Source organism: Sciurus vulgaris (genome assembly GCF_902686455.1).
Source record: "Sciurus vulgaris genome assembly, chromosome: 12".
NCBI lineage: Eukaryota > Metazoa > Chordata > Mammalia > Rodentia > Sciuridae > Sciurus > Sciurus vulgaris.
The window spans coordinates 47,650,627-47,667,022 of record NC_136473.1 but is presented as its reverse complement, the minus strand read 5'-3'; the positions used below and the strand labels follow the sequence as shown (position 1 = coordinate 47,667,022).

Here is a 16,396-nt window from a genome sequence, read left to right as displayed (position 1 = left end):
GGAAGTGGAACTAGACAGAGATGGAGATACATCCATGCACCGGCATGACTGCTGTAAGGCCATGGAATACAGACACATGCTCAAAGGAGGTATAGGAAGGGGAGAGACCCAGGGTGGTCTCTCCATGTAGGTGGCATGACTTTCTGTCACAAAACAAAAGGGAGCAGAGTTGGCTAGGAATGTGTGGGGATGAACAGTGTGTGGCTTCACTTAGATTTAAAATGTCTTTAGATGCAATGACCTAGTAATGCAGATTCTGAACTTTGGAGAGAAATATCTTACTTAATTTAACACATCATAGCTTTATTCTTATTTATATCTAAAAACTTAAGTTTAAATCACAAACTGATGGAATCCTTAGAAATTACTGAAAAGAAAAATATTTCCATTTTAAAAGTCAAATAAGAAAAACGCTTTTTGATTCTGTAGCAGATCAAATTGGCTCTTAAAATACTATTTAACAAATTAATGTCATCTTGAAATACCATATTCTAGTGGTATGTGGGGTGGGGAGCTGCAGGGTGCATACCTGAGAGCCATGCCAATGGGTAAGGTGCAATGGCAAATTAAATTAACTTCTAGTTAGTTTATTATAATTTCAGTTACATTTTTATGGAATGAAGACAAAACACAACAAAGAACCCATAAAATGAAATGATGCAGACCAACCTTTTATTGCACCCACAATATTTTGGTCTAGTCCTTTCCGGTTGTCATTGAGTCCTCTTTTCCTCTTCCCATTGGGTAAGGAGTTAGCCAAAGTCTTGTCATCAAAAAATGCACACACCAGTTTTCTAAAGAGAAGGCTTCCTGAGCGAGTATAGTTTGACAGTATAGAGTCCAGCTGAGACTTTGGCATAAATACATCAAAGCCTTCAGCAAGTTGCACTTCTGGCTACCAAAAGAAGAGAAATATTTTGTTAGAAGCAAAATTTGGGGCATTTGACTTTGGGCATAAAGTGCAACAAAAGCCATCACAAGTTGAAATATCCACATCATGTATATGATACAGCCTCAGCATAGTGTGCCAGAATGTGCACTTTCTAAAACCAATGACCAGTTACAGTTCACAAAACAAGACGCTGTCATTTCAGTACTGTCTCGTCAAAAGCAATAGAGAAGGGTACACTGACAGTGTATTCCTGTTCTTACAAATCATTGAGATAATCATAAAATCACATAATTCTAGAACTAAGATTTGAGCCTTCTATATGAAACACCCTCACTCGTTTTTAAACAAAGGAACTAAGGCCCCAAAAGATCATAACAAAAATGACTTACAAACAATTCAGATGTGCTCAGTGCATTACTGTTTACAGATAACTTTCTCATACATTAAATGATTTAATTTCTTTCACCTAAGGCTATAAATATGGGGCAACTTCATGGGGCCACTCCTCTTTCTACTATTCCAGGGGTTGTTAGCTGTGGAACTATTTTTTTACTCGATGAAACTTAAGTAAATGGATATACAAATAAAAATGATGAGCAGGTTCTCAGGCTGTTTCAACCCACTCCCCATCCCTATTTTCAGGAGGAAAAGCTTCAGTTATATCCCAGAGCACCCTGAAAAACCAATACACTAGCCACATGACAGGGATATAGGATCAAAAGACCCTTGAGGTGCCTTTCAGCTCGGAGTATATCATATAATAATATAAACCACACACATAATGAATTCTCTATCAGCACACCTGGATATTTACAAATTGTCTTCATCTTGTGACTGGCATACACTATTTCCTTTCCAAAGTCTTTTCTAACTCCTTACTGTCATGAAGGTAGCTAAGTTACCACTAGGCATCTGATATAGCATATGATTGTATTTATTATACTGCACTTTGTATTTCTAGAGGCTGGCATATAATAAACACTCAATAAATTCTTATTAAACAGATAAAATTTCATTAGTCATAATTTAAACTATTAAGTCATTTATTATTGGTTATAACATGACACCTTTAAAAATGGTAATTTTAAAATGAAGAAATGCAACTGGTAATTTTTATTACAAAAAAAGAAGATGTTAAGTTGTATATACTTCCAAAGCTCATTCTTAGATATTTGACTTGTCTTGTAAAACTGGCATGATTAGATTTTTCTAAATCACATTGGAAATGTAAGGATTTAAGATTAGTCTCTATCCTAGAAAATATGAATTATAATTTTGTTTGCCCTACTGTTTTCAAAATGCCCGGCACGCTACAAAGTGAAGGATGCTTGAAGCTCAGTCTAGATTTTTTGGATGACTTAGGAAGGCATTTGGGCCCTGCCTCTCCAAAATGGAATTTTTGACTGGATTATCCAGAAAGTCATCTCATTCCTCTGCTTTGCTTTGCCATTCAATGTTTGGTTTCTAAATGCCTGGCAAATATCACTGTAAAAACAGTGCTGTCAGGGTATCCCCCCGACTGCTGCATCTTGCTGCTTGTTGGTCAAAGGTCTGTGGAGGAGCTTGATGGGAGCTGGAGGCTGAATACTAACTCTTAGAACAAGGATGGCACAAATGAGGCACTCAAGAAATATGTGCCAAATGATTCAATGTGGAAATATTAGAACTAAATTTTCTATCATAATCTAAGATGAAGTTTAGTCATCAGCAGAATTTTGCATATCCTGTGAACTTTTACTCTAAATAAACTGATCTCAGATTTTTTTGCTAAGTGCTCCTAAATCATATGGAAACCATTAAAAATATCCAAGTATATTTCACAGCTTTTGAAGGTCCAAGGTGTTACAGAAGCTCTTAAATTGCAAGAAAGCAACAGGAAGGACTCCAACTTGTCTCATTACTATAACACTCAGTTTAAGTCTAATACTACTAACCAGATGTTTAAAATTTAGCCACCTGACTGCTGAGACTCCAGAACTTCCCCTTTGATTCATCCTGTAGGACTTGGACTCTGGCTTGAGAAACACTGACCCAAATGAGCCACCAGGCAGAACTAGCCACTCCCCTCTTCATGCATTGATAGTATTTCCTATGAAATATTTTCGTGGCACCTTATTTAATTGGGAGTTTGTATTTCTCATAAGGGTGAGCACTCCTTTGTATTCAGCGTGCCAAGCACCCAGTGTCCAATAGCTATTTGTCAGAATAAACAAAGCACTATGTAGGAATTCATTCAAAATGACTAGTGCTGATTCAGAGCTCTTTTGCCCTGTATAAAGGAAGTGGGCTTGCAAGTCTGTCATGCGATGGCTGGGTGCACACCACGAATGTCTTCTTAGAAAGGCTCATGTGCTCCCTCCACCAGAAGATTGCCTGGAGAAGGCCACCCTGCCTGATTCAATACCTGCACACTGAGCACCCTCTGTGGAAGGAATTTCAAGGCTGGCTCTACAATGAAGACTTATGCATAGGTACCTATCACACAAAATAGAAAGTGAGAAACATTATAAGAGAGATATAGAACAAGTACTATTGTTGCTAGCATCAGGCAGGACTTGGCTGCCTGGGGAGGGGTGCAAGAGAAAGGGGGCGCAGAATTTAAAAAGGGGATGTATCACATAGCATTTTAACAGGGCCTTGAAGCTAAGATTTAGGAGACTGTTGTACAATTGTTTGTGCATCTGCTGTGACTCCTAAAACTAAACATCTGGAGCTTTGGTGGAGCCAAGACTTCCTACAGCATCATAAGCACACTGTGATTTCTAAGGTACCACTCAGGGCAGAAGCTGTCATTGCTTTCTGTTCCAGTTTCTACTGCCAGACTGATACTTGTATTTTCAACTGTTTTTCCACATCAAGGGACATGAACTCACCCACCTGCAAGCACCTTACAAAGGCGTAAATAGTTTGATTAGCTGCACAGCAGCCTACAGCAGCAAGGGCAAAGGTGGCTAAGCTCTGCCCTTCCTGCTCTTCCCAGCCTGCCTCCTGTTCAGATATCCTAGCAGGCAGTGACTGAGTGCTAAAACATGTCTGCCAGGTGCCACAACGCACCAATTCCTAAAATAAAGTTGGGCATGGGGGATGGCTTTATTTTTTTTTTGAAACATGAAAATAATGTTAATTAATCTCAGATTTTCACTATGAAACCTGTTTCCTCCATTTTAAGAATATAATCATAGTGCATGATCTACAACTTCACATATAAATTTAAAACAGGTTAAAACTCTTTAATTGCATAACTACATCTTTTATTTACTGGTGGTAGTTTAAAATGAGATCTCTCTGCTTACTAAAGATAGTTATGACAGAAATGAACACCATTCCAAATGAGCATCATTTTAAAAACTAGATTTTCCTTGACAGATTCCCTGTTTGATACTCTAGTTGAGACAGACAGCTAGCACACTAATCTGTACATTGTATTGATTACTGTAGTAATATGACTTTTAAATTGCATCCAAATTATGGGGCACAACTTACAACACGTACAGTCATCATTTTAAGGGGTTGAATGTCTGAATTCCCACTATAAGTCTGGATTTTTGCATATGTCTTGATTATTGGGGTGCCTAAGCATAAGCTTTTCCTTATCCAGTGGTATCACAGTTTACACTGGGAGGAGATGGAGGAAAAAACTGCATCTCATCCTGATGGTTCTTCAAAATGTCCTTAGTTCCAGGCCTGCCCACTATTTTCTTTCTTGCATTTCAATTGAGGTCTCCCTTTACTCACAAGCAACGAGTTAAGAAGTAGTTTGGGTGAGAGATTCATGCCCCTCAAGTCCCTATGAGCATGTCATGTGACTGCCCTATATAATCTAAAGAAAAACAAGTAAGACAATTTTAAGGAGAGCATACAAATTAATCACACAGAGAGCACGTCCATATAGGCTATTTTGTTTTGTTGTGGCACTGGGGTTGAACCAAGAAGTACTCTACCACTAAGATACATCCCTACCTCTTTTATTTTTTAAATATTTTATTTTGAGACAGGATGGCTTGACTTTGTGATCCTCCTGCTTCAGCCTCTGAATAGCTGGGATTATAGGTGTGTGCCATTGTGCTTGGCTAGGCTATTTTATATTACTAATTACTAATACAAAACTATAGTAAAGCTACATATAGTCAGTCATTGGTTAAAACAGTAAAAAGAAATGAACAAATATTTGTGTTAGGTATTTCAACTGCAAATTAATAAATTATACATATAGTTTTTAAACTTGGTGTTGTGTAAAACCCACACTTACAGGCACATGCATGAGGTTGTCTGCATGAGACCACAGGGTGTGGGGATTAGAAAGCTGAGACTGGCTGGCTAGTTAAGTCTGAGACTGGCTCAGGACTGAAACCTGAAAGAAAACTACAGAGGAAGAGACACAGACTGCTGAATAAGACTGCTTTTACACTGAAAGATGTATAAGAGGATTGATAAGAATGTTTAAAGGATGTGAATTTAGTCTTTCTATTCATCATCATACAATGATGCCCACTTACTATTTATTTAGCAGTATATCAGATACATTTCTATGAAAATGAGCTTCAGTTAATGAAAAGAAATTAAAAACACAAAAAAATCCATAATTGATTTTATTTTGCTCATAAATGTGATCTGCTTCTGTTTGAGAAAACCTAAAATTGTTTCTGATAAATCAGGCCTGCTCCAGGCAGACTTATTAATTGTTATGCCAAGAACACGGCCAATGAGACTAAAAGGCAGGCCTGCTCTGGTTGGCCTAGTGAGTATAGCTGTTGTCAAGTAGCTCAGAACAGGTGTGGCTGGGCTAAGAATCCCCGCATGGATGGAGCAGAAGTTTGCTGGATGTACCATGTCAAGACTAACTTTGTAAGGTAGATGCTCTATATTAAGTAAAAAAATGCTTGGTTTAAAGTCCTTGAAACAGTAAGCATAACCTATATACTAGCATATATTTATTGTTGAATAAGATAAAAATTATTAAAAAAAACTAATTATTTTCTTTTTCTTTCATAAAATTTTGGTGGAAGTAAGAATTGAATTTTACAAGAAACAATACAATCTGGTCTTTTGAAAGTTTCTTCATGCATTTGCATAATGAGAATTGACAAAGTCTTTCATAGATGTGTTTAGTTTTTTCCTTCTCAGGTAATAAATTAAGACTGAAGACTAGGGCTTGACTTATGTTAAAGATATTTGAACCAAATGGATAACACATAAAATTCTAACACTGTGATCTGGCTTCTTCCTAACTCCACTAAAATTGCTCTCTAAGATGTCCACTCTAAATGTCTGTCCTTGACCTTACAGGCAGGGAGGTCCTGCTCCTCCTGGTTCCCAGGAAATTTTCTGGCTGCCTGTATTAGAGCTTCATCCTATGATACTGTAACCACTATTTGTGAAATTCTCTCCATGCGCTCCTTTCAAGGACAAAGACTATTTCATTCCTTTCAGTGTGGCCTAGAAATTGTGCTATGATTAACATTTATTTGCTACTTACTATATTCCAGGCCCTGCTTTAACATACAATACATGGATTTCCTAATTTAATTCTTACCCCATGAAGCAGCTACCACTATTATCCCAATTGCAGATACAAAAACTAAGGTTGAGAAAAGTAACTTATTTAAGATTTCCCATCACGTCACATGATGAAGCAAGAATTTGAACCCAAGCAGACTGTGCCAAAAACCTATGCTCTCACACATACACTACCTTGGTTTCAGTGAGTCAATGAATAAATGAAAACTTGCTGGCTTGATTTACCCTACTAGATCCTAGCAGATCATTTTGTTTGTTAGGCTAAGAAGATGTTTAAGAAAACAGATTCTGAATCCAAAGCTATTTCTATAGAAAGCATGAGTGCATTTTAAATTCTTTATTTTAAAAAGAATGATACAAATGAAAATTAACAAAAATATCTCAACGTAATGAATATTCATAAATTAATCTTCTGATAACTTTAAAATTTCTGTAATCTAGGATTACTGGAAAATACAGTAATTACAACAAACAGAAAAACTTTATTATTATTATTTTAGTGTGTGTGTGTGTGTGTGTGTGTGTGTGTGTGTGTTGCTGGGGATTGAACCCAGGGTTATGCACATGCCAGGTAAATGCTATACCACTCAGCTACATCCATAGCCCAACATTTTCTATTATTAAAAATTAATGTGAAAATATTTTTTAAAGTAGATCTAAGTCTCTGACCATAGTCAAAAGAAAAAAAGAAGCCACATTAAAAACAATAAATCATGTATAACTAAAAAGAACAAATAAAAAATTTTAAAAAAGAAAAACAATAAAGCTTACACACACCATGTATATCTGATCTGAAAAACCAAATCAATATACATTGTAAAAAGGTCACTAAGAAAGGAACACTGCCATGGGTTGTATACTCATGAAAAAAAAAAAAAGAGTTAAATATTGTATTTAAATTTGAAATTTGGTCCTGAGTCTTTGTAATTTACATCTGAATTTTACTTAATGTTCTAATTGTAAAAGGGTTAAAAAAATAATCCTGCTCTAAAAGAGAAATACTTCTGGCTTCTTCCTTTTCAAAAACACTATTTGTTCATATACATCTGTTTACTCATACATACAGGTAAGTTTAATTTAAAACACTTATATTTGTTCCTGTAAAAGTACTTAGGTAGGACTGTTAAGGATAAAAAAGAAGAACCAAAATTAATGGAGAGCTTCAAATGAGCCAGGCACTGTTCTCAGTGCTTTACACAGATGGATTCATTTACTTCTTCCAACAGGCCAACTCTATGAGATAAACATTATTATAATTATTCCTATTTTACAGGGAGAAAGCTGAGGGAAGGGGCAGATTCACTTGCTCAGGGTTACAGAGCTGATATTCTAAGCCAGCAGCCTGACTCACAGCCTTAACCACTCACTTCTCCCAAAGAAATTTCTAAGTAAACAGAATAAACAGCCCTAGTGTAACATGGTGATTCTCTTTCATATAACAATCATCCCATAAACAGTTACTAAGTGCCCATCATACACAAGAACTGTGCTAAAATGTGCTTAGAAAGCACTGTCTTTCACACAGGGACAAGAGCAGATGACAGGCCTGGCTTGGGAACCAGCTCTACCTCTTCTGGGTGTGAACTTGCACAGGTTCTGTAAGAGGAGAATAGTAAGAATATCTCTAAGAGTAGGGATAAATGACATCATTTATTTAGCATAGGATAGGACATGAATATCATGACTATTATATCATTTAGTCCCTGTTCTTGAGGAGCTGGGGTGGAAGGATAGTAAATCATATAAATAATTACAAAAGAGTACAAAAAAGTTCTATAAAGGAGGAGTGTTCAGATCAAATTAGAGCCCTAAAGGTGGGTGAGTGGGTAGAGAGAAGAGTTAAGGAGAGAAGAAGCAAATGGTAGTTAAATTGAGGAGTGAGTTCTAATTAAAGCCAAATCTAGAGTCAATATTTCATAGGTATATTTTGTTCTTAATACAAATGAGGTTATATTTTCATCTGCAGATTAAGAAAACGTATTGAATACCTTTTATATGCTAGGCACTACAATAGAATTTTTCCATATTCTATGTATTTAATGTTCACAACACCAGGGTATGACATATCAGTTGGTTTTGATTACAGCTTAGTGTTTTCTGCATTTGAGTTGGAGCAATTGCTACCAGGCAGAAGACATGGGCCACCTGCCACATCTACAGCTCCACGTGGCCCTCACATTGGTGTTTGTGCCATGGATATTTGTGCCATGGATATTTGTAATTGGGTGACAGTACAAGTCCCAGTGTTAAAAAGGTAACTTAATATGCTGAATTTTTAAAAGATTCACAGTAAACTTTTTTATATTTAAAAATGCAATAAAAGGGGCTGGAGTTGTGGCTCAGTAGTAGAGCGCTTGCCTGGCATGTGTGGGACCCTGGGTTCAATCCTCAGCATCACAAATAAAATAAATAAAATAAAAGATCCATTGACAATTTAACATTTTTTAAAAAGGCAAAAAAGGGGCTGGAGATGTGGCTCAGTGGTAGAGCTCTTGCCTCATATGTGTGAGGCACCTAGGTTCGAATCTCAGCACCACATATAAACAAATGAATAAAATAAGGTCTATCAACAACTAAAAATATACATATATTTTTACAAGGCAATAAAGTATAGGTGTGATGTTTATTTTTTCATTGTTCCTAGCACTAATCTTTCTTCTGTGCTCTTTGTATCTAAGGAATATTTTGAGGACACTTAACTCACTTTCCTTTCCTTTCCAGAACAGAAAGTTAGCTTCTGCTCATTTCCCTCTCTTGGTTAAAGTCGGCAGTATCAGTGAGTAACTAATCCAGTTTTCCAAGGTAAAAATCTGGGGTTTCCACTCCACGCCCAAGTTCCTGCTAGAGCTTACATTTTGTTTTCTCTCAGGTTCACTGCTCTTGCCAGACCATCCCAGCCTCTTCCCAGGTTGACAACAGCATCCTCCCCCTGCTCCCCTTGTATTCCCTCTCTCCACCTTCCTACTGTCCATAACACTGTTCTGGTGACTTTTCTAAGGCACAGACAAGATACTCCTCTATTGGAAACTTGCACTGGCTCCCTAGTGCCCACAGCACATGCTGAAGGCCTCAGCATGGTATCAGGGCTTTTCCTCTTTGGCCCCATCCTATTTTTACTAGGGTCAGTCAGACAGCTGTTCTAGCAACACTGAACCACTTGCCCAGTCCTTCAACTTTGGACCTGCTGTTCCAACCCTGCATGCCTCTCAGAGTTCATCTTCAAATGCACAATTCTTGTAGATTATAAGAATTATTTCTTCTTCTAATGATTTTTAAGAGCCTCATAGCTAAGAAATAATAGAAGACTAGAAAAGTACCTAAATTTGGGTGCCATGGTATTGATGATCCCTTCATTTTGGGGAGTCAATTTCCCACCCCAGGCTAGCCTCATGAATGCCCAAGAGCACTATCTCTGGACAATATATCCACATCCAAAGCTGGGACTCACTGCCCTGTCCTCCAGGTGAAGTTTTGGTTTCTGTTGAAGAGATGAATCAAATGGTGCATTAGCTGCATAATGGAAAGGTAATATGTATATAGATATTCTGTTTTCCTTTAGAAGGAAGATAGTCTAAAGAGATAATCAACACCTGAGTTTTCATGGACAATTCTGAATGTACTTAATCAAATTTAATAGCTCTTGTTAGCAAAAATAATCATGAATAAGAAGTAAATTATTTTTATATAATATGTAAATGAAATTATAATACTGATATTGGTAAAGATAATAAAAATTCTATTTCATGAATGTACATAAAGCCTTTATCAGATCTTCTTCAATTTATCTCAAAGTACATTTGGAGCTTAAAAATACTTAAAGGAGAAATTTCAGACATTAGCATTAGAAAAATCCATGTAGGAGATGATTTATACAACTTAAATTCTTACTCCTAATACAGCAGTGCCTATCAAAAAAGAATGCTTAGAAATTTTAAGGAAAAAAGTATAATGAAAAATGCTTAGGCTTCAATATACTTTGTGGAATAATTTACCTGTTTCCAAGTACAAGATTTATTTACTTGGGGTCTGAACCAGGGCCTTAGTTGCAGTAAAAATATGATCTAATAAATGAGCAGACTGGTCCAGGGTAGAACAATATCATCATTAGTGATTTTATAAATTTAAATGTTTAGAAGAACTTCCTAACATCTGTAGCATGTGCTTATAGACTTAAAAAATTTTTTTTAGTTGTAGATGGACACAATACCTTTATTTCATTTATTTATTTTTATGTGATGCTGAGGATTGAACTCAGTGCTTCACACATGCTAGGCAAGTGCACTAACACTGAGCTACAACCACAGCCCCTGCTTATAGATTTTTTAAAAATACCCGACACCAAGAATTGGATAAATGATTTTGTAGTAATTATTTTGGTTGTTTTCCTTTATTAAAGACCCAGTATGGAGATATGCTAGCAAACCATCTTCCTCCAGTTTGAAAGAGGGTACTTAAGAAAAAATAGCAATTTGTTTCTTATTTAAAGTTTAAAAGGTAAGGCCAAACTCCAATCCTATACAGGCCTGGGGAGTTCTCAGCAGGATACGATTCCTATGCGATCTGATAATAACAGATCACTCACTCTTGTTTATTTTAAGAACTCTGTCAACAAGTTGGGGTTCACAACATAAATGTACTTAGATAAAGATATTGTAAATAGTGTATGCAGTGGCAAATACAGCACATTATGATAGAAATTTGTTTTACGGTCTATGAATATAAAACAGCAAGTCAGATGGCTATCTCAGATATAATCCAACATCCTGGACTGCAACAACATTCAAGCTATGATATTAAAATAGCAAACCTTTGCAGAGCGTTAACCTATCATTATACCGAGTAAATGGCATGGCACTGCCACCTAATTAGCAGTGTAGCTTGCATCTATAAAATAGAATTAGCACTACTGCTTCTTTTTTATTATTAGTTTGTGTTTCCAGAAAGGTATGACCTTATCTGTATGCTTCTGTTCATTTATGCCTATCTACAAAGGATTTAATTATGTTCTTTTAGTTTTCTACACTGAGGAAATTGAAAACTGCCTCTTCAAAATTAAAAATGTTAAAGAAATTAGCAAGCAGATTATTTACGCCATCACCCTTCTTCTTTAGGAGATAAAGAATGGAAACATGTTTAAATACATACAGCATGAATTTTTCAGAAAAGAAAATTCTAGGCAAGAAAATTATTACTGGTCTTCCTTTTCTCTTTCTCACATGTATTCTCCAAGTTTCTCTAGTTGTCGTAGGTAGAACGAGTTAAGGAGAAAACACAGTAATACTATAAAATCTCTGGAAGTTATATCAGTTAGAGTCAGCAGCCAGAAAACATTAACTTACATCTGAGGAAGGTGATTCGAGAACAATGCCAAATCCCAAAACGTGGCTCTCCTTGGTGGAGGTGAGCGCTGAGGCTTGGGGACCAGACTGCTCCAAGGCCCCTGCTGCTGGCTTCTTCTCAATTTCTAACACACTGGGCTTCTGTTTCACAGTAACAGGTTCGACGGTTTTGAGGGGCACTTTTTTCTTTTTATTTCTCTTGCGTGAGACAGCAGTTCGCTGGGAGCATATAAGGGAAATTGGGGGTTGTTGTCTGTTTTGAGTTCCAACTGTGAAGAATAAACACAAACACGGTACAGAAACTGGTGTCTGCCTGAGGAAAACTTACTCTCATCTATCTCTGTGATTTACAAATGGATACTGAAGTGAGACTCCTTCAAAGATGATGTACACCTAAATAAACCTCACTCAGGACCTCAGGTTACCAAACATAGGCTCGAGGGCACTTCAGAGCCCTATGGGCAGAGAAATACCCAGAAGAAAACCATGTTTCAAAAGTTTATCACTGCAACATACTGGTACTGATGGCTTCAAGGAAGAAAAGGATTAAGGGTTAGAGAAAACCTGCATGTCTTCATAAATCATGTGATACTTAATAATAAAAAAGAACTTCAGAACTTAAATTCAGGTATAGATAGATATCCATGCTTTCTTATAAGCCCACTTCAGGAACATGCTGTCATTTGGAGTTAGGCTGATCAGTTGCCAACAATCTACAGGTGCCCTGACTGACAAGATGGAACAATGATGATCATTTGGGCAAGACTGATAAAGGAAAGGATTAATTTTGTTAGTCACTTGAGCATGGGAACTCCTTGCTCATCAAATATTGTGGGTATATCAGCCATCTCCAGGGCACCATGTTACATGGTATTAGCCTAGGTCACCTCTCTACAACTCAGTTTTGTATAGTTGAAAAGAGGAATAATATAGTTCTGTACAGTCAGGCAGATTAGTAAAATCCAGAAACAATTTGAGTTTCAAAGATGAAAAGCACTATTTAAGGACTAAGTACTCGTACTGGACATACACTTAAAGAAACCAAGGCATTTTCACAGGTGCATTCTGAGAAGTAATGTTTGTTAGTCATTTAAAAATACTCTGATGGGAAGTGAAATAGGAAAATATGGCCTGAATTTGCATTATATCCTCATGTATTAATATGGTTTCTAAATATGACCACAGGATATGCCTGCTTTTTTGTAGAAAGAAACCTATGAATGAAAGCCAAGGGAAAACAGTCTTCAAATGCACACAGACACAGGTCACTTCCTCTTTCTTCTTTCCTATCAGTCTGAAAAGAAAGAACATTTACACTTGATCCTGACACTTTCATCGTCAGACCAGAAAGCAAATTGTAAGTATTGGAAACAACTACCTAAAAAGTAGTTCAACCACTTGTGCAGTATTTAGTCTCACTGGTTTTCTACCTCAGCTGCATATTAGAATCACTCTGGAGTTGAAAAAAAAAAATAAAAAAGCAAAAACCAAGATCGAAAATAACCAAAAAACAAACAAACAAACAAACGAAAAAACACCCCCGTCTAAAAAAACACTTCAGATTAAGTGAACAGCTCAGTGTGGGGTGGGCCCCTGGCATGCTAATGCTTTAAAGCTCCTCCACTGATTCTGATGTGCAGCCAGAGTTGAGGACTCCTCTCTATTCTATCTGTATTTTCACTCCAGGTTAGCTCTGGTCTGTCACCAGGGTTAAAGAAACCCCAAAGTGATGCTCAACCCCATCTATGCCACAACCCTAAGCCCCCACTATTTCAAATTAAAAGAGAAAATGTTTTTGGTTTGAAGAACACAGAGGAAGATATGAGTTTTCCTTCTCCTTTTGCAAACGTAGACAGAGTCCACACTTCTGGCATCCAGATCTTAATCTTACTCCTTGTCTGTTCCCTAAAATAAAGGTGAAACTTTCAAAATATAATTTAAATCTAATTCTTACAGCCAATAAACCTTAAGTAAATCTGCCCACACAACACAAATTTTTAAGTTTACAAAAATTAAACAAGAGTAATTTATTCAGTTTATCCTTTGCACTATCAACATCTTTGGAATTATTCACCTCCCTAATCTGCAAAGGTTCAGGAAAGAAAACATGGTGACAAAGTGGCATTTACTTAATAGATTCTAGAAAGGCTTCAGTCAAGGATTTAAATGGTTGCAATTTGTAGTTTGCCATTTCAGTAGTAAGGAGCTTAAGTAACAAAATAAATCATTACAATTTCATATACATATTTTCTTAAGTGCTAACAGATTCTTCCTCTGAGAAAAGAATCTCAGTAATAATAAAGTAACCTTTCTTTCTGAAGCCCTTCTTTAGAGGATGTTAACCTTTGCCAGGTTGATAAGAACACAGATTACTGTTGTGGAACAAAGTGAGTCAAATGCTTAGTGACCTGAGCAAAATGCTTACTTTTGCCTTGGGATAAGACCAAATTCAGCATTAAAAAAAAATGTTGCTTTGGGGCTGGGGTTGTGGCTCAGTGGTAGAGTGCTTGCCTAGGATGTGTGAGGAACTGGGTTCAATTCTCAGCACTGCATATAAATAAGTGAAAAAAATAAAGGTCTATCAACATCTAAAAAAATTTTTTTTAAATGTTGCTTTCAGGAAGTCTCTAGTTCACCTTATACTAGTATAGTTTAGGTGGATGATATGTCTAAGTATTAAGATTTTTGTATAGAAACCACATCACATTAGGGTTTTACTAGAATTCACTCAGTGGCACCAATAGCAGTTTCTGAGCCATGCACCACTGTAATGAAAGAGTAGGAACACTAATCATGATGGGGGCTGTGCTGTTTTTCTGCTTTACCATAACTAACACCAAGCAGCAGTTTCCCCTGACAAAAGGGAAGATTTTATAAAACAGTTTGTTATTTTTTGTACCTATGACAAAAAAATCTGGTTTTCTTCAAGTTGTGGTGATTAGAAAATAATCCACTAAATGAAGACCTTAACTTCCAGACTTCTATAAAATATTGCATGGTATTTAAAAAAAACACTAATGAGAAACTCATGCTTACATCATGCCTTATGAAATTCATTTCATTTGCTATCTCCTGATATGAAAATGACCCTGTGAGTTAGAAATTAATACTCCATTTACGGAGGAGAACTGGGAGGTTCACAAGTAATACAGTTAGAAAGGAGAAACTGGGCATTCAAGTACCAAACACACATCTGCTGCTCTTCTGTTCTTCACCTTGTCCAATGGCAGTGAGAATAAATAAAAGCAGTCACATAAATGAAAGGGACAGATGTGAGGTATCTCTGAGCTTCTACATCCTGCAGGTGAGAGAAAAGTCACAAGCAAAGCCTGCAGCTTAACACTTCTCATCTGCTCACATCCTTGAAAAGCTTTAATAGCAAAGACTGTACTTCCTAAAGGGCTCTTTCACATAGGATGTTCCAGAATTTAATTAACTGGCATTTGTGAAGTACCAGGAGATCATGGGATGAAGTATATGGAAGACATGTACATAAGTATGTGAGTAGTATTAGGAGCAATAAAGATTTTGTTATTTGCTAACAAAAAGAAAAAATTAGGACTGTAGAAAAAAGCAGAAAAAAATGGACACTTGAAAAGGCACAGCAAAACACAAAGTGGGAAGGATTCTGTAACAAAGGGCAATGAACATCCCAACTGAAGATGTCAGATGTGCATTAACAATGAATGGACACGTTCAGAGGCCTGATCTTTGTACCTGCTTGAATTTGTATTAATTTTCTCATGGTCTTGAGTTCTTGGAGAATGGCCTGCAACGTTGACTGGCAGTTACAAGTACAGCAGTTTGATCCAACTGATGAATTCACCACTGGAAGTTCTCCTAAGCATGAAAGAAAAGAATGGCATACTCCCAACAAACAAAAACATTATAAAGAGAAGGGATCTTGATAAGATTTAAATCATGTGCAATTATTATGAAGCTGTGCCTGAGGAAATACACCCAATAATTTTCACGACCTAAATTTTGGGCCTGACTATCTAATTACCCAGGCTTTTGTATTATAAGGTGTGTGCTGTGTCACAGGTGGCAGGGCCTGCAGGAACACATGTACACAATCCACTGCCACAGCAGACTCCCTACTGTCAGACCAGTTAGTCTCAGATAACAGTACCCTAAAAGTCACTATAAACATATTCAGGCCAGTTTGTACCAAAAACAAAACAAAAACAAAACAAACAAACAAACAAACAAAAAAACTAGCTTTGAGAACAGCCTTACAAAACAATTGGTAGCTGTGTATGATATCAGAGTTCATATTAAGAATTAGGTGAAACTATTAAAAATAGTTTTAATAGTAAGTACGTCATTTAAAAAAATGAAGAATTATGAAAACATAAAAAATTCTAGAATCTTTCTGCTTGGGTATGCTGGGGGTGGGGAAAGCAGGGGAGCAGAGTAGGACAGGACATCTTTTACCCATTCTCATTTTTAATAGTCCCTATAATAGTTTCTACACTATAGTTCTCTCTTGCCCTCTCTTTTTTTTTTTTTTTTTTTTTTTTTGGTGCTGGGAATGGAACCCAGGGTCTTGCACCTGCTTGGCAAGAACTCTACCACTGAGCACATTCCCAGTCTCTTGTTTTATTTATTTATTTTTTGTTCTTTTTAGATATACATGACAGTAGAG

The 16,396-nt window shown here is 36.7% G+C and overlaps 1 protein-coding gene across 7 annotated transcripts in view; it reads right to left on the bottom strand.

Moving 5' to 3' along the window:
- Positions 1–16,396, bottom strand: part of BEND7 (BEN domain containing 7) — an 80,749-nt gene that overhangs the window by 36,780 nt on the left and 27,573 nt on the right. For 5 of the 7 annotated variants that reach the window (XR_013758333.1, XM_079107214.1, XM_079107212.1 and 2 more), the window contains 3 exons: positions 15,466–15,588; positions 11,749–12,017; positions 670–895 (listed from right to left, as the gene is read on the bottom strand). Coding sequence is in view for 6 of the 7 variants with exons in the window: in XM_079107214.1 (XP_078963340.1) it covers positions 670–895; positions 11,749–12,017; positions 15,466–15,588 (618 nt within the window). In the remaining variant the exon portion in view is untranslated. The remainder of the gene's footprint in view (positions 1–669; positions 896–11,748; positions 12,018–15,465; positions 15,589–16,396) is intronic. The other 2 variants (XM_079107217.1, XM_079107215.1) reach the window with 2 other exon arrangements.